The sequence below is a fragment of the Drosophila melanogaster genome, chromosome 3L, assembly GCF_000001215.4.
Source record: "Drosophila melanogaster chromosome 3L".
NCBI lineage: Eukaryota > Metazoa > Arthropoda > Insecta > Diptera > Drosophilidae > Drosophila > Drosophila melanogaster.
In genome coordinates this window covers 18821160-18847013 of record NT_037436.4, presented here as the reverse complement: position 1 = coordinate 18847013, position 25854 = coordinate 18821160, and the positions used below count along the sequence as shown (strand labels likewise).

General features: G+C 38.5%; 3 protein-coding genes and 1 long non-coding RNA gene across 8 annotated transcripts, besides 1 other annotated feature; 1 reads left to right on the top strand and 3 right to left on the bottom strand.

Moving 5' to 3' along the window:
- The first annotated feature begins 746 nt into the window (after positions 1-746).
- On the top strand, positions 747-18382 carry Indy (I'm not dead yet). Of its 4 annotated transcripts, none has more exons than NM_168778.2 (9): positions 747-978; positions 15030-15067; positions 15393-15519; positions 15587-15703; positions 15773-15921; positions 15986-16174; positions 16280-16738; positions 17057-17435; positions 17501-18382. In NM_168778.2, exons 1-9 carry the CDS (start codon positions 955-957, stop codon positions 17789-17791), a joined length of 1773 nt encoding a protein of 590 aa, NP_730363.2. In that variant the 5' UTR covers positions 747-954; the 3' UTR covers positions 17792-18382. The 4 variants fall into 4 exon arrangements, with proteins under 4 accessions (NP_730363.2, NP_730364.1, NP_524150.1 ...); NM_168779.2 differs by lacking the exon at positions 747-978 and adding an exon at positions 5603-5862; NM_079426.4 differs by lacking the exon at positions 747-978 and adding an exon at positions 6498-6641.
- lncRNA:CR32027 (long non-coding RNA:CR32027) lies at positions 4228-5435 on the bottom strand. The gene is made up of 3 exons (NR_048296.1): positions 4866-5435; positions 4748-4800; positions 4228-4668 (listed from the first exon to the last, which is right to left on the bottom strand). It is a non-coding gene; the product is annotated as a long non-coding RNA:CR32027 (long non-coding RNA).
- Positions 12074-13177: a mobile genetic element.
- Positions 18383-18825: 443 nt separating the features above from the next.
- Positions 18826-24410, bottom strand: Cat (Catalase). The gene is made up of 3 exons (NM_080483.3): positions 24172-24410; positions 19756-20676; positions 18826-19658 (listed from the first exon to the last, which is right to left on the bottom strand). Exons 1-3 carry the CDS (start codon positions 24226-24228, stop codon positions 19116-19118), a joined length of 1521 nt encoding a protein of 506 aa, NP_536731.1. The 5' UTR covers positions 24229-24410; the 3' UTR covers positions 18826-19115.
- A 250-nt stretch (positions 24411-24660) lies between these two features.
- On the bottom strand, positions 24661-25843 carry HipHop (HP1-HOAP-interacting protein). Of its 2 annotated transcripts, NM_140804.3 has the most exons (2): positions 25765-25841; positions 24661-25707 (listed from the first exon to the last, which is right to left on the bottom strand). In NM_140804.3, exon 2 carries the CDS (start codon positions 25705-25707, stop codon positions 25042-25044), a length of 666 nt encoding a protein of 221 aa, NP_649061.1. In that variant the 5' UTR covers positions 25765-25841; the 3' UTR covers positions 24661-25041. The 2 variants fall into 2 exon arrangements, with proteins under 2 accessions (NP_649061.1, NP_730362.1); NM_168777.2 differs by having other exon boundaries at positions 24661-25843.
- Positions 25844-25854: the final 11 nt, after the last annotated feature.

Genomic DNA, 25854 nt, shown 5'->3' with positions numbered 1-25854 from the left:
TTTGCCAGCTGAGTGTTCCGTTTTGAGTCTTTGGAAAAGGCTTTTCATACTCACATATTAAAATTCATCAACATGGGCATGAGTCGCTGACTTATGCTAAATAGAACAGTCTGTATCGACAACATAATCCTAAATTAATGAAATGCCAAGTTACACCGGTCTCGAAAAATGCATTAGCAATTTGCACGGTGAGTCAAAGAGACTATAGGAACTACAAAGCATATTCAAACAACATTTAATTAAATTTCAAGGCCAGAGTATGTATATATCGCGTTGTTCTACATTTGACAAACGTAAAATAAATTTCAATTACATGCGGAGTATACCAAAAATTGTTTGAAAAGGGTTTTTGACTGCCTGTTAAAATTACAAAGTATCAAAGTATTAACATGGCTTAAATAAAGAGCACTTTTAAAAATATTTATATAAAAATATTAAAGTAACCCTTCCGAATATTTTAATTTACCATAAAGGTCAACTAGGTAAAAAATACTTTAAGTGTACGAACGATATGTAGATATACCTGTGTAGAATATAGTAAATACGCCCCTACAAAGAAGCATGCACAGCAAAAACAAGTTTAAATGTGTCTCTTAGCGTATTAAAGTATTTGTATTTGCCCACAGAGACAACGACAACTTATCAGATATTTTCCATGTCCAGGGCTTAAAAGAGAGAGAGAGCGAGTGAGAGAGAGAGAGAGAGGAGAATGCGAAAGAAAATCGTTTGGGTTTGGTTTTGAGTTTTGGTAGCATTCGCATATTAGTCGTCGAACGCAAAGCAACATATTCATAAAAAGTGGTCTAGCCAACGAATATATATATATATATATGTTATTTTTCGGCGCGGTGGTGGAAATTATGAAATAATCGCTTACGGTTGTGCTGAAAGAGAAACGGCGTGATCAATTCTTCAGATATACCAATAGTATCTATACCATATAGATCCCCAACCATGGCGACCGAAACTACAAAAATGGTAAGTTTGATTTTGAGAAAGCGGTAATTACTTGTGATTAGGCAGGTGATTAGTGATAAGTGGTTTGCAGCTAGAAATTTGGGAACGTGGCGGCATTTCGTCTTTTCCGGTTAATTGCTTTTCGTTGACCTTGAGAACCTGCCTTAATGCCCGGCAAGCCCCTAGGACTTTTCGCGACGAACTGTTAAGATCCGACTGAAAACCTGGTTTCGAGTTTGAGTAGCGCGTGGCAATCGGGTTAGGTAAGAGAGTGTTATGTAAACAAAGTCCAAAACCAAGTGTTTTATCAATTTTAAAATGATTTTGAGATCACATGTGCTGCTATTGTGCTCCTTAGCCGAAGTGCTTCTGTTCCCGACTTTGGAGATATATTCCACTCCCTAGAAAATAAGTACTTATATAAAAACACTTCCAATCATTTTGCTCTCTTATTGAGCAGCTTGTTTGAGTGCTCAATCTATAAAGTGTCGTCATACTGTTTACACACCCACTTAACAACCCATGACCAGTTTTTTATTATTCTGCTGGTATGATATCTCCATTTCCCCATCTGTTATCTAACTGAAGCAGCGCACTTTTGTGCAAATCTTCGGAAGTGACACCGCTTTCTTCCCCCACATTCTCCCCATATGTATTATATGTATTATATGTATGCATTATCTCTCTCGTGTGTGGACAACCACCTGACCGAAAAACTGAATGACGACACCGAAAGATAACAATATGTACAAAATTATTCAGATTCAGCAAAATAATTAGCATGCCCCAGGTTTCTCAAGGCAATTAGTGGAAAGGCTTAAAAGCGCTTAACTTTTTTAAGAATCCGTCACAATTCGTCTTTTTATTGAAGAGCAGAGTTATAAACGTGTGATAACGTTGATTCTGGAATTTCCAGAAGCGCGAGGATTGCAAACAGACTTTATGGAACCTAGAAAGTGCAGAGAATATTTAGACAGAAGCTGCTTGAAATGATCAGGCGAGGAATTTCGTTGTAGATTTATAGATATTATAATTATTGTTATTCACTATTTATTGTTGGCACCTCTATCTGATTAATAGACCCAGCGTAAAATAGTAAAACCCTGTTTCAGTAATGAATGAAATGGAACTAGATAAAGCTGATAAATTCATTATGCGTTTTGTTTCACAAATGTCACCCCATTTTTCAAAACAGAGAGTCCAACGATCATTTGAGTACTATGCATTTGAAGTTCAAATTCCAAAAGCAGATGAATGTCTGCATTAGAATTCAAAGTACTTTACGTATATTTTTAGAATCGCCTAGCACTTTGGCTCTCGAACAAATGTTTACTCACATTTTGGCTTATAATCTCCATATTACCTTGAAGAAAATACATCTTTTTTTGTGGGCCCCGCCCCCACACGTGACATGGAATGACGCAAAAGGAAAAACAATTGCAGACGCAGATCTGAAATGTTTATTTCGATATATTCTTTCGTATAATACGCGCAAAATGTGTCTGAACTTAGCATGGGGATTTATTTTGCGGCATTACCTAATGGGACCAATGAATATGATTCTTATTTGATATTCCGACTATTCTATATTATTTATTTAATTGTGTTTCAAAGTGATTAAATGTGGGTCAAACTCAATCTCTGAGCCTTGGTTTTCGGTTTGTTTTGTTTGGCGAACAAAAAAACAAGTTGCAAAAATCTTGAGCTGAAATTTATTGACCGGTGCTAAACTGGTTTTGCTTTTCGAGCACAGGGGGTTTCCTAAGTGAGAGCCTCTAGAGAAGATCTGTTTAATGTTTCAACTTCAACTTGCACGCTTCTCGTTTGAGTGGCCAACAAATTGCTGATCGAAGTCGATTGGAAACGGCTTGAAATCCTGAATTCTTACGATGGTCTTAATAATAGCAGGTAGGGAATTTTCACAACAAAGCACTTGAATAACTTAGCCCTTTTGTAAGTTAATTGCCAGTAATTACAAATAACTAACAACTGTTTCAATAAAATGTAGTGCGAGTTGTTCAAGAACACTGCTTACCAATAATAAAGGGTATTTACCTTATTTGCAGTACATTTCTTACGATTTAAGTATGTATGTTGTTAGCACACATTTAGTGGGTCGGTTTCTTCTACATACATATGTACATATATTTTACTTAACTTCGTGTACACTAATTTATTCGTTGCATTTCATTGTCGCCTTCCGTTCGGTTCAATTAAATTACAGCTCAATGCAATAAAATGATCTCACTTGATCAACTTGCTGCGAAAAAAAAACTTTCCACATATGTTTCTACACACATAAGATACATTTATGATTCATATAGCATTTTCTTGCTTAAACAGCAAGATCAAAGAAAATAATGTGTTGTCAAGCACGGCGCCTCTGAAATAAATCTGATACAATTATCTCCTCTCTGGCGAAATTTAATATGAGTGAAATTTGTTCTGGCAAGTTTCTTAAAGTTGTCGTATTGATTCCCGAATGTTCGATGCACGTAGGTTCCCTAACCGAATCGTCCTCGTTCTCAATTGAATCGATCCAATCAACAATTTATGGCCATTTCCTATGCGACTTTGAAATTTGTTCGTATTGATTTTTACAAAGTGTGTTGGTCTGCAATTATTTCTATGTCATAGAAGCCTACAAATCCGCCGTGGTAAAACTGTTTTTTTCTCTAATTCTGTTATAATTGTATCTAAGCGAAATATTATATATTTTTTTTAGTCAGTGTTACTTTCGTAACAATCTATTTTCCTAGTACATTGCATGTTCAGTCCTTGACAACACCTATTTGAATTTGAAGTTGGAATTCTAAAAATAGAATTTATTTCACCACCCGCGATGATTAAAGAACGTCTAAGTATCTCAACCACTATCTTAACAGGCCACGCTTATTTTTATCAGTTTTTAGTGGAAAACCCATATGTGGAGCATGCCAAATGCAGATGATAGAACATTTACACGCGGCATGCACAGGAAAAGCTTCAAGTCCATTCCATGCCAGCAATCGATGACGATGACAGTGGCAACCACTTGTCACATTCATATCTTTTGCACTTGATGTAAGCAACTAAAACTTGAACAGGCAAACGAGTTTCACGCCGAGATTGACTTGACGACTTGTCGAGTGGTTCCAGTGGATTCTGGACCTCATGCCCACTTTCACCCAGCGAGTGCATGTCCCTCGCCATCGAGAAAGTTTCACTTCAATTACCCAGCTTACATGGGCCTTAACTCATTAAAGCGTAAACGGTGAAGAAGATATTCCTGATGCTTAAGTCATTATACTTATATGGAAAATGAATGATTAAATTTCATTAAAGTAAAGTATGTCTGAACATAAGGTACGATCCTTAATTAACTATTGTACAACTACTTTCTGGCTTAGTTTCTAATTGTTTAGCTTTTTCTTTATGTCATTAAAGAAATACATATGTAATAGATCAACAAAAACATGGACTTAAACACTGATGATACCATTAAATGCCGATTAATGTATTTATGTACATATGTTCTAAGAATAAATAAGGGCATAGTATTGGGTACTGTGTCAGTAATTTCAAATTCCTGTAGTCTTTGTGATCAGCAACAGGTGGCCTGCCGTTATTACCTTCAGGTGTCGCCTGGCTAACGTGGCTGAAATATGTAACAGGTTGCCAGTTTGGTCTAAATGGCACAGCAGTTCCCGTTTTCACGGTACACCGTCTCCTCTCGAAAATGGAAAAAGAAAGTGCTCAATTGAAATAACCAGCTGCACTTAATTGATTACACCAAGCCAATGTTAATTACCATATTCCTTAAGATTTTTTAAGTTCCGTGCACCACAGTTGAGTTTAATAGGTCTGAAAAGTGATAGTGTGTTAATAGAAATTTCTTTAAGAAATAAAAACAAATTGCAAATACTTACCGTTTAATTGGGATGAATCTTAGTCATCAAATCGGCTGCCACTTCGAAACAGCGCACTTCAGCATGGTGATGTTTGCTTGGTTAATGGACCTTAACATCAAGGTGCACTTCCTGCACTGGTGCCTGCTCCTCCTTTACGACCAAGCCGATATAACGGTTCCACCATCCGTATCGTGGGTCTGGAGTCCAGATCCGAGTCCTTATTACCCAACGAAGATGTCGTCGTAGTCCGGTGGCGGGTGTGGTGATGTGGATGTGGACAGGTAGCTGCTGTTGGCGGGACTTAACAGTGAACGATCAGGACCAGGGCTCGGCGGCAGTGGCAGTGGAGTTCCAATTGGTGACCACGGGTTTGTGGGGGTGGCGCTGTTGATCGGAGTCGTCGGTGTTGGTGTTGTGGACGCGTATATCTAAGCGCTGTCCGCCAACTCTTTGACCCAATATGGCTCGACTCAGGGTCTGGCTCTTCAAACTGCCCGTCCTGTATATAATTGGCCAAGAGGCGTAAATTTGTTACAATTGAAATTGAATTATCCCAGTCGCGGAATATTTTAGCGCTAATAAGAAAGTGTTACCAGATTCGGAACAGCATAAGAACGCAATTTTCGTTGAATGGACGTTCTGCTTTGTGTCCATGTGTTTCTATTTGTGTTTGTAAGTAATGTATGTAACAACAACAAACAACATGCACAAATAAATGTAAATGTGTAGGTGTGTGGAGCGATTTAATAACAGGGCACAGTGTTGCGTTTTGAAACATCGACAGCTATTTTTTTGTCTTGCTTTTTCGCACTCGTTTTCATTCCAATTTTTGCGCGACTTCCAATTGGAATATTGGAATATTTCTGAGAGAGAAATTAAAAAGAGAACGTAAAACCATAACATAACTGGACCCAACTTAGATCTGGGTTTTCCATTGATTACCCATTTACCCGATATATTTGACTTTATTGGTCAACGATGTGACGCTGTGGACTCCTGACTAATCATCACACGGGTAATGCATTAGAAAGTCTATATATATATAAGAGAATAAAAGTCAACATGTGAAGACTATTCAAAAACTAAGCTTGTAGATTTGGATCAGCTTAGAGCCTGTATTAGTGAAAATCAAACTACTTTAATTTAAAACGTACAAATGGTAATCACCTTAATTAGTGATTTAATGCATATAACAATTTAAAAGCTACATTAATTAAGCTGGTTAATATGATAATAAGCGCTTAAGCCGAACTCTGCTGAAAAGCTGGCTTCTTTTTTCCAATAACTGACTTTTGGATAAGCTGAGACTTAACTTTAAAATGACAAAGATATCTCTCAAATTACCCTTTAAGCGTAGCTTAAATCGCTGATCTATCAATAACTACGAAAGAAACCCCCATAGACCATAAAATAAATGATTTCAATAATAGGAAAATGCTGAGCTAAACAAATTTTTCTGAGTGTTCCTAAGCCTATCTTACGACGACCGGCATGCTCACGGTGCCACCACTAGCCGCCCAAAAACGTTCTGCTCTTCTCCCGCTCTCGCGCGCTCCCACACACACGTGTGCAGCGGACCCTACACCTACGTCGCGGCACACCAACACACAGAACGCGGGCGGTTGAAGCGGCAGAGCTATCGCCAAGTAAATTCAGTCGCGCATTTCACCGTTTCCGAATCGGACGAACCGGGCGTGCTTGCTCTCCTGCTGCTTTCGAGATCGGAGTCCCGATAAGGATATAACTACAACCTAAAGAGGAATCCAAGCCTCCTCCTGCCGCTAGTTTCGAAAAGTAAATAGAGTACTTGTTATCAACTGGGAAGCGGAGATACATAGCTCCGATATTCCTGTTAAAGCCAGACAAACGGATACCAACAAACAATCGCCATGTGCGTCGTCGTCCCTTCTCGTTTCACACATCGTGCGATAAAAATACCGCTTTGCTTTTTGTGTTTATTTAAAAATTTTGGTTAGGAAGTGAACTCGAACTCGTGACGTTTGCATTTTCACAACAACAAAAAGAGCAAAACATAGCAGAAGAACCCCAGAAGAAACAGGAACAGAAACCGTTGACCGAGTGCCAGTGTGAAGGTCTAGGCACAAAGAACCGCTACCAAGAATCTCTTGGGAGTAGGGAGGCTCTTTACAATGACAACATTGCACCAAAGATGGACTCTCTCTCTAAAATGCATTTCATACCAATATTTACTTTTCCGCTGAGCACTGGCATCTGGTTCTTTGTTCCAACGGACTTATCGATCCTCCGTTCCATTTCTTCGATCTTCTTCGCGATCCAAGTGCACCTGATGCAGTACAGTTCTTTCACGATAAGTCACACTTCAATTACGATCTCGGTGTATTGACCAAAATCAATATTTTCCAATCTATCTTCGAAAAGGAATTGTTCAAAGCGATTAATAAATATTTGTGAAATAAATTTTAAAAATATCACTTTCCAATGTAACAAATATTGCCACTTTTTGAAGAAATTCTTGAATTTTGTGCATATGTATGTATGTTTGCAGAGCACATATTTATGCACTAGTAGTGCGCTTCCTGTTCTATTTTTGTTGAACTGACGCAGCATTTTCCATCTAAAGTTTTCCAAAATAATGTTTACTATTTTTTCATGTATTTATTTGTCTTAAGACGTGCACAATTTTACTATTTCGTTAGTGAAAGTTCTGTAGGAATATTTCATTTTCTCTTCATTTAAAATAATTATTTCATGCATGACTAAACGGATTGCTTTGTGGTGGCATTTAATAAGAATTAACCTAAGAATATTGGGAAATTTTACAGGTTTACCCATAAAAAACTCATAAATTCGTATATATTAATTGGTATATAAATCATATGAATAATATCAGTCGACAGCCCAATCATTTTAAAGTACCAAGCGAATACGAGTTTTTAATTGCAGTTCATTAGCAACAATTCATTTTTGGTTATATTTTATAAATTGCTATAGCGATCATGCTATTGTATAATGCATCATGATTTTCGATCAGATCATTTCTTATCAATAGAGTAGCACGCATTGCTCTAATCAATGGAATTTCGGACAGACCGCATGTCTGGTTAGCATTGAATTTTAAACATTCATACATACGAGTATGTATCAGGTGACACCGTTTATATAATATACATATATAAATACTTTTCCTCAATGGATCTGATTTACTAGCTATGTAAATAAGTGCCAGTGTTTTTAAATTTGCGCTGAAGCATTTAACTTTATGGTTTCATTTGTGAAACCATAGCAGCTGTTTTCTTCGAAAGTTGTGCGAACTGGGCAATAATTTATTGTATAAACAATCTTAGCAGCTGTCATTACATAATAATTAATTTTTTGTACATATCTCAATTTTTATTTTTACTCAGAACTTAACAAATCAAAGTTGTCTTATCTCCCAGTGCGGTTTGAAGGTCTAGAGTACTCGATAAGGAAACAACAAACAAATAGTAAAACAATGTTATAGAATACAAAAAAAAAGTAGCTTGACAATTACAAACCAGTTGGGCCAGTTTTCAAATGTAACTAATCAGGTGAACTTGAACAAAACACTGCAAGTATTTACCTTTTTCACTTTTCGAATAAACGCCTATGTTTCATGTTTAAGTTGATGCTAAACGCTAAGCAAATTTAATTTAATACTTATCTAATATGTTTTCCGCTTCTATATAGTTAAAACAAATTAAAAGAGCCAAGTGCTAATATTTGTTGGATTGGATAATTCGCTAAACGAATCATTAAAGTCAACCGATGCGAAATTCACACCATTTTTGTTGGTCGTGTGAGATAACGTGATTTTTGTTTCTGTTCATTAATTCACACCTTATAAGCAGCGTAATCAAATAACCACTGATATATCAATATGTTATAAAAGTTGACGTAGAATTGCGTTTCTGTATGAAGATAAACGATATCAGAAAAAAGATGTTGTATGTGGTCATTGAACGCGAAGACAGAAAACAAATACTTTGCGATTGGCTTCTTTTGAATGTGAGTTAACTCAAAGTCTTTTTATCGGTGGAACTTTTCTGAAACTATATAATCTGTCAAACATTTACTGAGTCTTGTTTGATTATCTCTCCATTTCTTTTGGTTATTTACATTTGACAGCTGCTTCTGAGCCTTCATTATATTTAGGAACTGAATGAATAATATACCCCCAATTAGTCAATATGGCACATGTCTCTGTTTCAGGAACTACTAGACAGTTAAGTATGCTAATTTGTCTACCTTTTTTGTTTTGGTTTCACTTTTGTTAACAATGTCAATGTCAAGTTCAAAGTTCTACAGCCGATGGGGCACTGCTGACATACTAATTGTTAGAACAATTATTTTAACAACAGCTCGACCAACTGGTCTAGCCATATTTGGTTTACACACAATGAAGCCACGTTAGTAAATAGGATGGGAAATCAGAAAATGTGTTTGTTGCGATAACCAGGGTTCTTTATAATTAATATGCCGGTCATTTGTTGGGGAAGTAAAACCGCATGAAGGTGAAAAGTTGAATGAATTTCCAAAAGATTCATTCGCTGAATTTCAATTATGTGGCTTGTTGCAGTGCATCCAACTTGGAGAGAGTGGTAGAATGAGTCAAGATTATAATTTAATAATAATTATAATAATTATTAAAAGATTTGTGTGTTGCCACAGACCACAAATTGATTCTGAAATTGCGATAAAAAAAACTCAAAATGTGCATACAATTATCGAGGCATTTGAAAACATATTTCGGTGACCAATTCTCTAGCGATAACCCGCAGTTTGATCCCATCTGAATTTGAGAACACACTCACTTGTTGCCAAGTGCCTTGGCATATGTGAATGAACTAAATGGAAAAGTGAAGCAAAAGAGCCCCATTTCCATATCAAATGTATGCGAGTGTCGTAAGGTGATTTTTCAGTTCACTTGAGTTATTTTAATGAGTAATCGTCGCGGGTTCTTTAGAGTACATTACAGTATAGTACCGAATAAAACAAGTTAAGCTAATGCTTCTCAAGACTAACTTGCTTCTGGTAACTGCCTAGTTAAAGAGAGATTCCGCTCAAAAAGGTTTAATTTTAGCCATTGTATTTGTACTTTGAATCAACTTAATCGACCTGCTTAGTTTAGCGCCTCTGATTAGAGTCTAAAGTACTCATCAATGAGTATATATTGCCCATATAAACCGTTCATATATAGCAAATACTTGAACTAGAAACTCAAATCCCTTATCAATGCTTGTTGTGTGTTTTATTGTTCTGTTATTATTTTATAATTACGCAATGGAGAAGTAAATAATGATTAGTACACATATACTATAAATGGAAAAACTATGGAATTCCTCTGTTGCAGTTCACTTTGTTTTGCCTACAGCTATGTTTATTTATTTATGGCTACCAAATTGCCAACTGGATTTCTATTTTTAATGGACTGGTTTTTCTTATCAACAGACAGATGTTTGGCAAAACTGTAAAAGTAAAAAATTTATGCGAATGTTTTGACTAACGAAGGAGCAGCAGACGGAAATTATTTGAATATTTGCTTGCGAATGAATGAATAATTTGCAATGTGGTCTGGATAAATTAGTCACATTTCGTTGTTTATTATTATTGTTCAACGAAATCTTTTTCTTACTCCCTTTATCTTTCACTATAATAACATAATTTTAATTGCTTTAATTATAGGAGATTTCCCCAATTTTTCTCACTGCGTTTTACGCCTCAGCAAATAAACTCATTGCTCGAGTTACATATAAATTTAAAAAAAAAATCCTTAATTGATCGGTTGTTGTTTTTGTTGATGCTAATTTCATCAATCTGCTCCACACATTCCGGAAAAGACTGCCTGTTACTCATCCCAATATGGTACTTTCGTAACATAAATTCACACTGAACTTCCGCATTAAAAAAGTTTTTAAGGTGCACTCGAGCAAAAACTGTGCATTTACGTATTTGATATATTTAGCCCGTTTATTGATACGCTAATTTACGCAAATACGTGAGCATTTGAGGGTTAATAAACAATGTTTGCGTACTCAGCTGCGTACTCATGTCCACCAGGAATGCGCCTCTCTCTCCATGACCCATTATTTCAATTAACCAGTAAACACTTTACTTCACTTATCGAAACATCTACTATATCTATTCTCTGCTAAAAGAGCACTTCTCTATCTTCGAATATGTCGAGGGTGCCCACAGCGCCAAACAAAAGGCATTTGGAAAATTGTTTGTAAACGGGCAATTAATTTATTTACAGCGAAAACAACAATGACAATCGCCGGCGAAAAATCTTTGGTCTTTCGTTGGTGGTCCTAAGAAAATTCCACTCGATTTCGATTCCGATTGTCTTGCCAGAACATCGGACATTTCAATTATTTGAAAGGAAATACGTTTTCCTCTTCAAACGAAAATGGGCGGGAATTTCAGGTGTTTCGTGTGGGAGTTCCAAACTATTATTAGTTGATTCCCCATATTATTTTTTGTTAGCTGACAGAATTTGAGCTCCTACAATGCTATTATACGTAATTGTGGTTTATTGGGTTCCAATTATATCGACACATTGCAGCTAATCCGGATTCAATCAGGCATAAAGTATTTTTAGAACGCCCAGAAAAAGTCTGGTAAATTATAGTTTTCTATATATGTACGTGCCTATCTGCAATGTACCTCACTATTTGTTATATATATTATAAAGCCCCTCAACCTTTTCTTTGCTCAGCGAATAAAATAACATTGTCACTCCAGTCGAGCTGAAAAATTCCACTCGAAAACGATGGGCATATATGTACATATGTATTTTGATTGCAGTATAAAGATGTAATAACTTTCAGTATTCGTATAGCTAAGAAGGCGCGTTTATATATTAAATTTTTGATTGATATTCAGTGCATCATTCGCTGACGTACTTGCCATTCTTCATCAGATTGTTTGCTCATTGTAGCACTATACAGTATACAGTTTACAGATACGAATCTATAAGAATGTTCTACACTATTGGTTCCACTTTATCAATTTGCGCCTTTATCTATCGCTGGGTTGACGATCTTTCATCTTTCGTCTTGCTATCAGCACGGCACAAAGTGGGCGTGGCAGCCCCGGAGAAGTTGTTTTATTCAAAGTTCTGTTCGTCAGAGAATTGAAATAAAAATGCTTTTAATTGCCGTGTGGAAATATTTCTTAATTAATGACTGACTCTTGACTTGCTAAGGGTGTAAGCTCAGTAAAAACAAAGACCCTAGAATAACAAGATGCGTAACGCCATACGATTTTTTGGCACACGATTTTTTGGCCGTGGCTCTAGAGGTGGCTCCAGGCTCTCTCGAATTTTTGTCAGAGAGCGAGAGAGCGAAGAGCGCTACAGCGAACAGCTCTTTTCAACGCACAAAGTGATAGCAGACATCTGTATGTGTGCACACGTATTCACATGCATTGTAAATTTGACAAAATATGCCCTTCACCTTAGAAGTTCTTTGGCTTTAAATCTATATTATTTTTGATCAATTGGCACCATGCGAAAAATTCTTGTTTTGCATTGCCTTAACGTTATTATTATTTGAAAATAGATTAGAAATAGTCAAATCTATGTACATATTATCACAAAAATAAATTTCAAAAATGACTTTATATAAGAATATTTGTCATTAGAGTATTCATCTTGCGGCGTGTGAAAAATTAATAAGGCAATTGTTGAGTGCTTGTGTCCGCACTTCGTGCCTCAAGATATGAACAAAGCAAAGACACTAGAATAATTCTATTGTCTTTGATATTACTTTTGCAATTTAATTTAATTGCATATTTAATTATTTAGTATATTTATTAAATCATTTGACTTAATATGATGTAACATTAACATTAAAAGTGTTTCAAAAAAAATATTTCGCTTTTAAAAAATTGTCAGATGAGAGACAAATTAGAATTAAACATAAATATAAATGTGTAAACGGTAGCTAATTCGAGCGGCGATTTTAACAAACAAATTTAAAAAGCTTTAAAATTATAATATTCAGGGCGCGAATTTTTAAAAATTTTTTTATTTTATCATATTGCTAGGAAATTGGCAAAAACTACCCTAATATGTACCATGTAAATTCGTTTCTTCGATCAGAATTGATTTCGGCCCGAAAATCGTCTTCTAGCACAACACGCACACTTATACGCGTTCTCGTCTCTTGTTTTTACTCACACAAGCAAGCAAATTATATTTTTAGATTTCTTACGCTCTCAGCGGGAGTGAGCCGAAAGAGAGTAATTTTGGCCGTCACCAAAAAAGTGGCTGCATAGTGCCAAACCAATGTATGGCCGTTACGCATCTTGTTATTCTAGTGTCTTTGGTAAAAATAAACAGGTTACCCTGAGGGGAGGGGGATATACTCATAGCTCCAGCTTCATTCATATGAAGATGGATTTGAAATGAAAATCTCTAATTAAAAGCACTTCATAGACTATCCGAATGTCTCCGTATACAATGTAGCAACAATTGAGAGCGACTACGATAAAAACAATGCTAATAGATTTTAATGATGGCTTATATAGATGTTGCCATCTAGTTTTCCATACAGATACTTTTCGATCTCGTGCCGCCCAGTGTGAAACTAAATGCCATCGTTCGTCGCCTATAAACAAAAGCAGTTCTCCAATTACGACTGGTTGAAGCACACGAACAGTCCATGAACAACAAAAGCCGTGTGGACAATATGTGTATAAACAAAATAACAACAGTCGAAATAATAACATCGGCAAAAAATAAATAACAAGCCGAGATAAGCGAAGTAAAACGCTTCACAAAGGCGGCAACTTGTTAAGTAAGCTAATTAATTTAATCATTTCGCATATCAGAGTCGTTAATGCTTCGGATAAATATTGAGAACGATCGTCAGACGGAAAAAAACAGATAAGATTGATTTCTTTTAGTTTTTGCTGGAAGAAAACTATCTTAATTGCGTTTCAAAAATATGAATGATCAATACACAGTTAAAATAGGTAAGGGTATTAAATATACATCGAATTATAACTCTTCAAATTCAACAATGTAATGTAAATAATTATATTGCTTGACCACTTCCATAAATCAATAAGTGTTGACAGTTTCACTTGATAGCTTACCAGGTTTTATGCTCTAAGCTGTTTGCTCAAAAAAGGGTTCAACTGGTCATTATTCATGCGATGTATCTGCGGCACGTGAGGCATCATATCTTACACAGGCAATAAAATATCATTCCCGGCGACATTTCACTTTGTGTCAGTCAATGGCCCCTTTAGAGGTTGCATGCGGCACGCCACAGATACATTTAAAACCACTCTGTCAACTTATGTATCTACATACATGGTTTGCCCCAGCAAAGTTTTCAAATTTTGACATTGACATTGCTGTTGTGGGCCTCTTCAATACCGATCTATAATTAGTCTGGCTTTTATTTGGATGTATCTACAAATCCATACCAAAATGTAGTGAATGGGCTTGTGCGGCTGTGTTATTATGTTTGTCTGGAGCTTATTGGCTTGATTGATTGTGGGCTCCATGGTGATAAGAGGCTTTGCAGGAATCAGTGATTAGGACGCGCCTCCTAACCCAGAACGTGAGGAGCGCTCCACTCACATGTGTTTCATTCTTGTTTGTACAACTCGGGCATAGATTACCTAACGAGGGGAAAACTGGGAGCTGGGCTGCTGACGCCAATGATATGGAAAACAGGCCAACTGTCGTCATGAATATGCGCCTACGGAATATCCACTCAATATATGTATATGTATCTATCTACATATAGTATATTCCACACCAGACGTTGACAAATTTTGTGCCACAACTTGGGCACAATATTCGTTACGTTCCGTTCCATTCTATTTCACTTCCATTTTACAGTAGGTGTTTGTGTTCTCTTCGCAAAAAGAAATTATATCACGCGCCTGATTTCCATACGCTTCTTTATTTATTTACTTTGGCTTGGGTGCGATTCAAATGATTTTCAATTGGTTACGTTTGGGCTGGCACATATATTGATGGATGGCATTTAAATGAAGCGTGAAACGATGACAATCGCCGGTTGGGTTCGGTTCGGGGTTCACTTTGCTTTGGGTACGACGACTTGGTAACAAGTGGTTCGTCCTCTTAGAAGGGGGCTCGTTCTGTATTCTTGAGAACTTTTAATTGATTTATTTTTTACGCTCTATTCTATTTGCTCATAGATCTACACGCCACCGCCACTGGACATCAAAATGGAAATGTAAGTATTACAACTTGATTGTAATACCATTGATGGTTACCATTGTAACTTGATGGTTGATTGAATGGCAGGAACAATGATGCATTTTTATAGGAAATATAAAAACAAAAGTTAAAGACGCGTGAAACAATTGAATTATCCGATATTTGATCTTTATAAATTCGTTTTATTCAATTTAATGCATTTAATTTATTTTTCATTCATGTATAAACGTCTCTAAAATTCAATTATTTTTATTCAAAGCAACCGAAATGGTTGTGCTTAATGTTCCCTTAGACACATTTCACAAATCCTTTCTAACTTGGGAATTTAATGTTAATTACAGTGAAATTGGCGAACAACCCCAGCCTCCGGTGAAGTGCTCCAACTTCTTCGCTAACCACTGGAAGGGATTGGTTGTGTTCCTGGTGCCGCTGCTATGTCTGCCTGTTATGCTGCTAAACGAAGGCGCCGTAAGTTTAAACCTTAACCAGATATATAGTTGCAGTAAGCATAAATATCAAAACTTAATTTTTCTAGGAATTTCGGTGCATGTACCTCCTTTTGGTAATGGCCATATTTTGGGTTACGGAAGCCTTGCCTCTCTATGTGACGTCCATGATACCGATTGTGGCCTTCCCAATAATGGGTATAATGGTAAGTTCTTTATTTCACATATAAATTATACAATTATATAATTATACTTTCACTTTGGCATCTGTCTAGAGCTCGGATCAGACTTGCCGCTTGTACTTCAAGGATACGCTGGTGATGTTCATGGGCGGCATTATGGTCGCCCTGGCTGTGGAGTACTGTAATCTACACAAACGTCTTGCCTTGAGGGTAATCCAGATCGTGGGCTGCAGTCCCCGCAGGTATATATTCTAATGGTTTGAAAATAAGGCCGATTTGAGTATTAGTTCTTTGCTTTTCCCACAGATTACACTTTGGCCTCATCATGGTTACAATGTTTTTGAGCATGTGGATTTCGAACGCCGCCTGTACTGCCATGATGTGTCCGATTATCCAAGCCGTGCTGGAGGAGCTGCAGGCTCAGGGTGTCTGCAAAATCAACCATGAGCCTCAATACCAAATCGTTGGAGGCAACAAGAAAAACAACGAGGATGAGTAAGTAACAATTGGTATTGGTGGCATCAAGCTTTACACAATACTTGTATAAACTATATACACCTTTACTTTGATTATTTGTTTAATAAATTCATATTTTTGTAGGCCACCATACCCCACCAAGATCACTCTGTGCTACTATCTGGGCATTGCCTACGCCTCCTCGCTGGGTGGCTGTGGAACCATCATCGGAACTGCCACCAATCTTACCTTCAAGGGCATCTACGAGGCTCGTTTCAAGAACTCCACCGAACAGATGGACTTCCCCACCTTCATGTTCTACTCGGTGCCATCCATGTTGGTCTACACCTTGCTGACATTCGTGTTCCTGCAATGGCACTTCATGGGTCTGTGGCGTCCCAAGAGCAAGGAGGCACAGGAAGTCCAGAGGGGACGAGAGGGCGCCGATGTCGCCAAAAAGGTTATCGATCAGCGCTACAAGGATCTGGGTCCCATGTCCATTCACGAGATCCAAGTGATGATTCTGTTCATTTTTATGGTTGTGATGTACTTCACCCGCAAGCCCGGCATCTTTTTGGGATGGGCCGATTTGCTGAATTCCAAGTAAGTTGATATTTATAACATATAATATTATAATTATATTTATATTATTATAATAATAGCCCGACTCTATTGGTTTTCCTGGTTAAACCCGTCCCTTTTATCTTATTCGTGCTAATTTCTCGTTTAGAACACTCGAAATACGTTAATATAAATCATATTGAATTATGAGCAATTACATAAATTATAGGAACTTTTCAAGTATTTCTCTGAACATTTATGGTTTAAGATGTGGGAAAACCAAAAAAGTTTAGCTCTTACTCATAATTAATCTTGCGAGTTATATTTTTACTTAACCTAAGTACATGCTCTTCTTTCCAGGGACATTCGTAACTCTATGCCCACTATTTTTGTCGTCGTCATGTGCTTCATGCTGCCCGCCAATTATGCTTTCCTACGCTACTGCACCAGACGCGGTGGTCCAGTGCCCACGGGTCCCACTCCATCGCTGATCACCTGGAAGTTCATCCAGACCAAGGTGCCATGGGGTCTGGTGTTCCTGCTTGGCGGTGGCTTCGCTTTGGCCGAAGGCAGCAAGCAGAGCGGCATGGCCAAGCTGATTGGCAATGCTCTGATTGGATTGAAGGTTCTGCCCAACTCTGTCCTCTTACTGGTGGTCATCCTGGTGGCTGTGTTCCTGACCGCCTTCAGCTCCAATGTGGCGATTGCCAACATTATTATTCCCGTTCTGGCCGAGATGGTGAGTTTAAAGCAATGCATTTTGTATGAAACGTTGTGTACTAAATGAGTTTATTTCTGTTTCAGTCCCTGGCCATTGAGATCCATCCTCTGTACCTGATCCTGCCCGCTGGCTTGGCCTGCAGTATGGCCTTCCACCTGCCGGTTAGTACTCCGCCCAACGCTTTGGTTGCTGGCTATGCCAACATTAGGACGAAGGACATGGCCATTGCTGGAATCGGTCCGACCATCATTACCATCATCACCCTGTTTGTTTTCTGCCAAACCTGGGGCCTGGTCGTCTATCCGAACCTTAACTCGTTCCCCGAATGGGCTCAGATTTATGCCGCGGCAGCACTGGGAAACAAGACGCACTAGATAGTTAGTAATTAGTGTAAATAACTAACATACCCGTCACAGCGATAAAGTTGAGGAAAATTTAGGGAATTTTAAACGAAAAGTGCCTTTGCTGACAGCGAAAAATGTGAAAAATATTTAACTATGTATACTTGCATTTCAGAGTTGCGAAAAGTTTTGATACAAAAGCATTACCTACTGTTTAGAAAAATGTGTTAAAAAAAAAACGTATCGCAATATACTGTTAATCAGGAATTGAACACCTGGTCTACGCACTCAGCTAAATATTTAAATACAAATTAATGTTACTTAATTGTTGCATTTAGCATAAAAATGGAAAAGATTTGGAAAAGTTAGAACAGTTTGTTCAATGGCAGCCCTGGCCTGCTAATATTTTAAATAACTAGACTGAGAGAACTTACATATTCATACATGTTTTTCAACTTGTAAAAATTTTTAAATGAACAACTCACTCAATACTTCATTGCGAACCAAAATGAACACACAAATAGCGGTAGGCTAAGCTTAAATGATACTGTGTACATTTTCAGATGATTTATGTTTTATATAGTTTGTAAAAAATATTAAATAATAAAAAGCTCAAACGACAATAATACTATACGTTTGTTTATTTCAATAACTTATTTTGTTTGATGTTCAAAGCGCGCCATGCATTTCGTATAACGATAACTCGAATTAATCGATAACTCGCCCTGCTAGGGATGCGCGATTCACTGAAAAGGTTTAAGACTCACTGGCACAGTTTTACATCTACTGGACACTTGTAGCTGAAATTTCAATTCATCAAATAAAATACATATTTTTACAAAATTACGGAGAAATAAAACATTTTACTCATAGGAGATAATGGTAATAAAAATATCATTACAAAAAGTATTAAATTGATGTATATTTCATAGGAACAAATTTGATTAAGATTAAGTTCAATCATTCGAAGTAGTAATTTCTCAGGGTACCGAAGAAATATTTAAATGGGAATTAAGAGCTCGACTATAAGTGACCCAAAAAATTAAAGAATCTCCAAACAGTTATATCAAAAAATAAAGAATTTATTATATATTCATTGCATATACATATACATTGTAAGTGTAATTTGTTTATGACTTAAACAATTTTGAATATCAAAACAAGACAAGACACATTTCGTGGTTAAATCAATTTAAGCCCGCAACCAAAGATCCGAAAAGCGTTCGCCTTTCTTAGTCAATTTCGGAATGGGTGGTGTTGGTGGTGGTGGTGTTGGTGTTGGAATAATTAGTTCCATTGGATTAATCGTAATTAAGGCCAAAAACCAAGTCTGATCCGTCGAATCCGCTCGCTCAGCTTAGAACTTCGAGGACTTGGCCAGGTTGAGTTCCTCGGTCAGCATGCGACCGAAATCGGCGTGCACCTGGGTGAAGTTCTTGACGGCCCGCTCCTGCAAGAACTGGCTGGCGTTGCTCAAATGGCCGGCAATGTTCTGCACCAGACGCTTCTTGGCGCACTTGTCGAGCACATGCACCCAGAAGTCGGTGACCTGGCCGAAGTTGTCCTCGGTGTCGCCGCTGCTGTAGCGGTAGACATCTCCAGTCACCGGACAGCAGGAGGACAAGGCCCTGGCCCTGGGGCATTCCTGGGGACCGTTGAACGAGTTGGGGAAGTAGTTGGGGGCACCATCCTGGTTGTCCGTCACATTCATGGCTCCATCCCGCTGGAAGTTCTCAATCTTCACCTTGTACGGGCAGTTCACCGGGATCTGCAAGTAGTTCGGTCCCAGGCGATGGCGATGGGTGTCCGAGTAGGAGAACAGACGACCATGCAGCATCTTGTCCGGAGAGGGCTCAACGCCGGGCACCAGGTGAGCGGGACTGAAGGCGATCTGCTCCACCTGAGGGTCAGAAAATTACCATATTAGTTATCTTTCTTTTGATTGCATTAATCTCAAATGAAGAAGAATCTATTTGAAACAAAAAAAAAAAACGAACCTCAGCAAAGTAGTTCTTGGGATTGCGATCCAGCACCATTTTGCCCACAGGAATCAGAGGGTACTCCTTCTGCGACCAGACCTTGGTGACATCGAAGGGGTTGTACTTGAACTTCTTGGCCTGCTCGTAGGTCATGACCTGAATGTACATCGTCCAACTGGGGAACTTGCAGGTCTTGATCCTGTTGTACAGATCGCGAATGCTGTAATCCGGATCAGTGCTAGCCAACTGATCGGCGGTCTTCACGTCCAGATTCTTGATGCCCTGGTCCGTCTTGAAGTGGAACTTGGCATAGATGGGCTCGCCCTTGGCGTTGATCAATTTGAAGGTGTGCGAGCCATAGCCGTTCATGTGGCAGTAACCGTCGGGGGTGCCGCGATCGCTGAACAGGATGCACACCTGGTGAGCGGACTCCGGTCGCAGGGTGAGGAAGTCCCAGAACATGTCCGGATCCTTCAGATGCGTCTGCGGGTTGCGCTTCTGGGTGTGAATGAAGCTGGGGAATAGGATCGGGTCGCGAATGAAGAAGACCGGCGTGTTGTTGCCAACCAAATCCCAGACGCCATCCTCAGTGTAGAACTTGACGGCAAATCCTCGAGGATCGCGGGCGGTGTCCGCAGATCCGCTCTCACCACCCACGGTGGAGAATCGCACGGCCAGTGGAGTGCGCTTCTTGACCTTGTCGAAAATCTTGGCGGCACAATACTGGGTGATGTCATGGGTCACCTCAAAGTAACCAAAAGCACCAGCTCCCTTGGCGTGCACGACACGCTCTGGAATCCGCTCCCTGTCGAAGTGCGACATCTCATCCAGGAAGTTCACATCCTGCAGCAGGATAGGTCCTCGCGGACCAACCGTCTGGGAGGCATCCTTGATTCCAATGGGTGCTCCATTGCCGGTGGTAATGGCACCAGGAGAAACCTGCAAAAGCAAATGAAAGTCAAGTTTAATCAAATGTATTTTAATTTTAAAATGCTATGCAACATTCAGCAACAATATATTGGTTCAAGTGTCTTACAATCTTATCGGGCCTATTGCGATAATTCATTTTTGGCCCGCGGACTTTCATTTAATCATTCGATTTTCACCAAAAGAAAAAAACATTAACATAAAGATTGCAGAGCGTTATCTCTACACGGGGGGTCATTTTGCAGTGCATATAAATTTAAAATAAGAGATCCCAGGTGTTCTTAAGAGCTTGAGGCCTTAATATAGTGATGATGTATGGGTTTTTTGCATTAACATGTCAAGATATCAAATCCGTGTGCAAGGAAAAAACCAATTAAATGAAAGTATTCAAACATCAAAATGATGTTACACAGTTTATTAGCTGGCGATCAATTAATTATTTCATTCCATTAAGCTAATAAAAGTGTATTGTCCATCTGAAATATCAATTAGCCCACCAGCTGTCCTGTCATTTATCAGTCGATCTAATCATACTCCTTGTTTTCAATTCATTTCCCTAGAGTAATCCGAGACCGCTCCTTAATCACCTTATCGTTTATTTCGCATGCAGGCCAGCCACTCATTATAAAATTAACTCAGCCAACAATTTGCAAAACTGTCACCGGCCAATGCGCACTGTTTAGCTAATGTATTTGAAACCTGAACAACGCCATGCGAAATTCTAATTCGAAAGCATTTCTAGAACAATGCATATAGAATTTTATACAGAAGGTTGTTTATCAAAGTGAAGCCACCGGTGGTGGTGGTGGTGGTGTGTCAAACATATAAATTAAGCTACTGTTTATATTTCACAACAAAGTCATTTAGATACATATAGCACTTGGGTTGGGATTACCCGGTTGGGCACTAAGACTTTTACAATTGTTTAAGGAATTAGTAGTTGACTTTATCAAATCTTAGTTCCTAGAAGTATATATGTATCTATTTAATAATAAAATCAGCTTAGACAGGCCAGTAGTATACCCACTTATTGACAAACAAAAAGCGCTACATAAAAACGAAGAAATGAATATAATTTCGAAATTATCATTCTGGAATTTATACTGGAGTCACCCTTTAGATTCGGCCGATTCAGCCGGAATGTTTTGCACTTTGAGACATTAATATGGGGCCACTTCAGGGGGCAGATACGATAAGTGAAGCAAACCGGGAATGACAATGCGAGTGGAACCGCTGGAACTGCGATCCACGTCCAACAAGTCAATCTGGTTCCTATCAGAGCCTTCGTTCTTATATATGTATGTATGTATTTGGTTGTAGATATCTCCAGCGAAGAGCAAACTGATAAGAGAACCGCAACCGATCTCGAATAGAAATGCAAAGAACACAGTCTACAGGAAAGTTTTTAATTGCAACTTGTTGGCGATGCCAATGACACAAAGATGGCAAACAGCAACTTAATGAGGCGGCTTTATAAGATCAGTGCACCTGATAGTATGAGATAAATTTGCCTTCTAGACATAATTTATCAGCAGAAGGTTACTCATTCGAGAATGAGAATGCATAGAAAATAAGCTAAAGGATTTTAAATAAGGATTTTTATAGGGTTCTTAACCGACTCACAATGACCTTACGCAATATGCATTGCGTTGCAAAATATTCCAAGTATTTTCCTTGCATTTTCGAATTTCTTGGATAACAAATTAACTCGATTGCGAGATTCCCAAAAGAACAAAGAACCCAGTTGCCATGATTATTCACCGAAACAAAGGCAAACATTTAATTGCCTGACAGAATGCAGTTTTCACAGTTTCGTCATAGAAGGTCAAAATCGACTAAAACAACACGAACCAACCAACCAACTGTGGAGCTAGCTCTCTTTTCTGGGTCAGTTCGAAACATATTCTCACATACAGTCGCTTTTAGCCGGGCGTTCCAGCCAGGTTGCATAACCAAATTGGAGAAAGAAAATTTGCGTTGACTTATGGCACTGGCACACGCATTTTCCGAAGCGGTCTAGCCTTCCGCACTCAACCCAAAACGGGTTTAAAGCCGGGTTCGTTGTCACTCGAATCACTCGCAGTCGATGCGCATTGCAACCAGTTTGTGCAACATTGAGCCGGTCGCCGCAGAGTCCATTGACTCCCAACGAATTTTCCAACTTACAAGCGGTGCAATCCAGCGATCGCGTTTCTCAAAAAGTTCATATCTATATTTGTTTATATAAAATAATGACCGCTGATTGCTTTTAGTTAGTGGAGTAATTGGCTTCGTGACTCAATGCACAAATGCACTTAAATCGCTGATGCGAGAACTAAGTTCTAGATTTAGCCTTAATTGAATAGGGTAAAAAAAAGGTATACTAAATTAAAAAACAAAAAATGATTGTATTCTTTGAGAACTGACAATTCATACTTACAAAGTATCGAAATCCAATGGAAATTTACTTTAGTTACTAACCAAATGTGGGCACTCAACAATATCTATACGGCTGATACATCTAATCTATTTGGGCCAATTACTTAGCTGTTTTGGATGCCTATCAACTGGCTGACAAATAGCTATGCAGAATTATTATTTCATTTATCGATTTTTAGAGGGCATTGGGAAAACCACAGGGAAATTGCCGAGTAAATTATATATAGATACAGTATCTATGGGTGAGGCTTACTATTGATTTTGTTATATTTCATTCCTTTTTATAAAATGTAACAGCATATTTGATTTCAAAAATGATTGCAGTGTATAAAATGTTGCAATTGTGGAATGCCACGAATTTAGGAAAGTACAATTTTCCGAGTGTGAACAAACAATATTTGTTCAAAATTTTAAGAGGGCACGATTCCACAATTGAAATCATGCATTTAATCTAAACCAAAAGCGAAAGCGAATAATTAACACAAAAGTGCAAACGAACAAATTCGAATACTCAAATCCAATGCACAATGCAAGTGCCAAATGAAATTGGAAGTGCTAAGTGAAAACAGCGCTGAAAAATGAAAATAGACTAAGGTAAGAGGTCGCCCAAGGTTAGAAAATAGGTTAGCTAGACTAAACTTTGGATTTCCTTAAGAAGGAAAATAAAAATAAAAGGGAAAATAAAATTAACTTTGGATTAGGTACAGAAAACACAAATCCAATAAGAATTGCCACACTGATAAGGTTTATCAGTTCACTTCTGATAAGATTTCTACAAATAAATAGAAGACCCAGAGAGGCGGCTTTTGAACTTCGAACTCTGGGGAAACGACTTCATCATTACTGGCATTTGTTGGACAAGCCTTTGTTGTTTTTCGCATTTTAATAATTAATGGAATTAATGGAAAGTACAGGCTCATAGCAATCGTTACTGAAATTGTCTTGTTTTTTGTTTATTTCATTTCGTACAATGCTTCTCCCTTCTCTTTTTGTCTTTTTTGCCTTTCTTGTTTTCTTATTTTCCTGCCGGCACACACACGCACACACATGCAGTTGCGCTCTCTCGCGCTCGCACACCAACACACTCACCGTTTGGGAGTTTTTGTAGTCAATCAACTGATTGGAAGCCGCATCGCGTCCAGCCATTTTGCTTAAAATTTAGGATATTTGCTCAACGGGATAACCAGAATTTAGAAACACTCGAACTGGAAAGTTGTTGATTTCTAGCCGCCTTCGGTTTTTTGCTGTGACTGCGTCGAGAATTCTGTCAACTAAAGCAACTGCAGCGCAGTTCCATTTGTTTTTATAGCCCAGCACCACGTACTTGTTGTTGCTCAGGGTTGTCGAGTGGGCCGAAGATATCGATATTTCGATTATAGTTGGAAATATATCGCTTAAATATTACATAATATCCATTATTATTCATATTTGTATTTAAATAGTATGAAATTCATTTTCAAAGTTTTTTTTTTGCACTGTCCATTTAAAAACGTGTCCCAACACCATTAAGATTTATTATTGATAATTTATAGTACCTTCGCTCCATTTGCTGCCCAGAAAGGTGAATAAATTTAAACTGTTTGTTAAGTTATTTATTTTTTTAATTTCATGAAAATGTCGGCATCATTAAGTTATAAACTAAGTCGGCTATCTATTGGTGCTCCTGCCAAATAAATATCTATGGCCTCTTTTTTTCTTAAGTTGTGAACCTCTTCCAGTGGTGCCTTTAAAATAAATGTACTTCATTCATATAATATATGTAAATATCATTAAACATGTTAAAATTATAAACTTCAAGGAAATCTCCAAATGGCGGCTATCTTTCTGTGGCTCCTGCCAAGCTAACATCTCTGTCTTTCTTTATTTTAGCGTACAAAAATATCTAATTAAATGAAACTTAGAAACTAGCATCAACTAGCATATGTATCTTGTTCTCTAGTCACAACTTAAAAAAATCACCTAACCACCTGTGGTTCCCATCAAGTAAATATCCATGGACTGCTTGTCCAGGACGGTCGGGCGCCTCTTTGGAATCGGCTGAATGTGCGGCAGTCGCGTGCCATTCACGGCGTTCAAACTGAGATTCGAGTTGGGGTCGTAGTCGTCGCAATCCGGAGTAGTCTGGGCCAAGCTCAGCCTCTGCGATGGTTTCACCATTAGGTTTGCCCTCGCAAGCTGGCGTTTTTGGATCGCTGCAGCGCTGGTAGTGGGCACATTGTCTGAATCTTGACTTAAGCTTCTGTGGGAGCACAGCTCTTCATCGGGAGTCACAATGCCCCCCTCACTGTATGAGGCACCGAATTCGGAACTTTGGCCAGAGACATGCAAAGAGGGCGCACTTTGGTGCGACGATGACTGACTGCCGCTGACGTCCGTAATGCTCGCGGCAGTCTCCCTGGCCATCTTGTGCCGTTTGGCATTGTCGTTCTTCTTCCGGTAGAGTCGCACCAGGTCCGTGTAGCACTTGCAGCAGATGAGGTTGCCCGCCCGAATTTCGCTGTTCAGCAAACAGGCGAAGCGCACCAAATATTTGTTGTTCAGTTGGCGATACGGCTTCCGCAGCGTGTGGTTGCCGACTGCGCAGAATCTCCGCTCAACGCGCGAGCCCTCGTCAATGGAGGCCATCTGGAATAGATCATGCACCTAGTTCTCCACAACTCGGGCTTACAAAACAATGCTTACACTGGCATTTTAACTTCCAAACGCAACAAAACGAAACATGAAGCCAATTGTCCCGCCACTTTGGAAACATATAGTGTGACCACATATGGA

Bases quoted from the DNA above. Each gene is read 5' to 3' on its own strand.
- Indy (NM_168778.2), top strand. From the start codon at position 955: ATGGCGACCGAAACTACAAAAATG. The intron at 15,704-15,772 runs GTAAGTTCTTTA...GCATCTGTCTAG, and splicing joins TCCCAATAATGGGTATAATG to AGCTCGGATCAGACTTGCCG. The intron at 16,175-16,279 runs GTAAGTAACAAT...ATATTTTTGTAG, and splicing joins AAGAAAAACAACGAGGATGA to GCCACCATACCCCACCAAGA.
- Cat (NM_080483.3), bottom strand. From the start codon at position 24,228: ATGGCTGGACGCGATGCGGCTTCCAATCAGTTGATTGACTACAAAAAC. The intron at 20,677-24,171 runs GTGAGTGTGTTG...TTGCTTTTGCAG, and splicing joins ACTACAAAAACTCCCAAACG to GTTTCTCCTGGTGCCATTAC. The intron at 19,659-19,755 runs GTTCGTTTTTTT...TCTGACCCTCAG, and splicing joins CCAAGAACTACTTTGCTGAG to GTGGAGCAGATCGCCTTCAG.
- HipHop (NM_168777.2), bottom strand. From the start codon at position 25,707: ATGGCCTCCATTGACGAGGGCTCGCGCGTTGAGCGGAGATTCTGCGCA.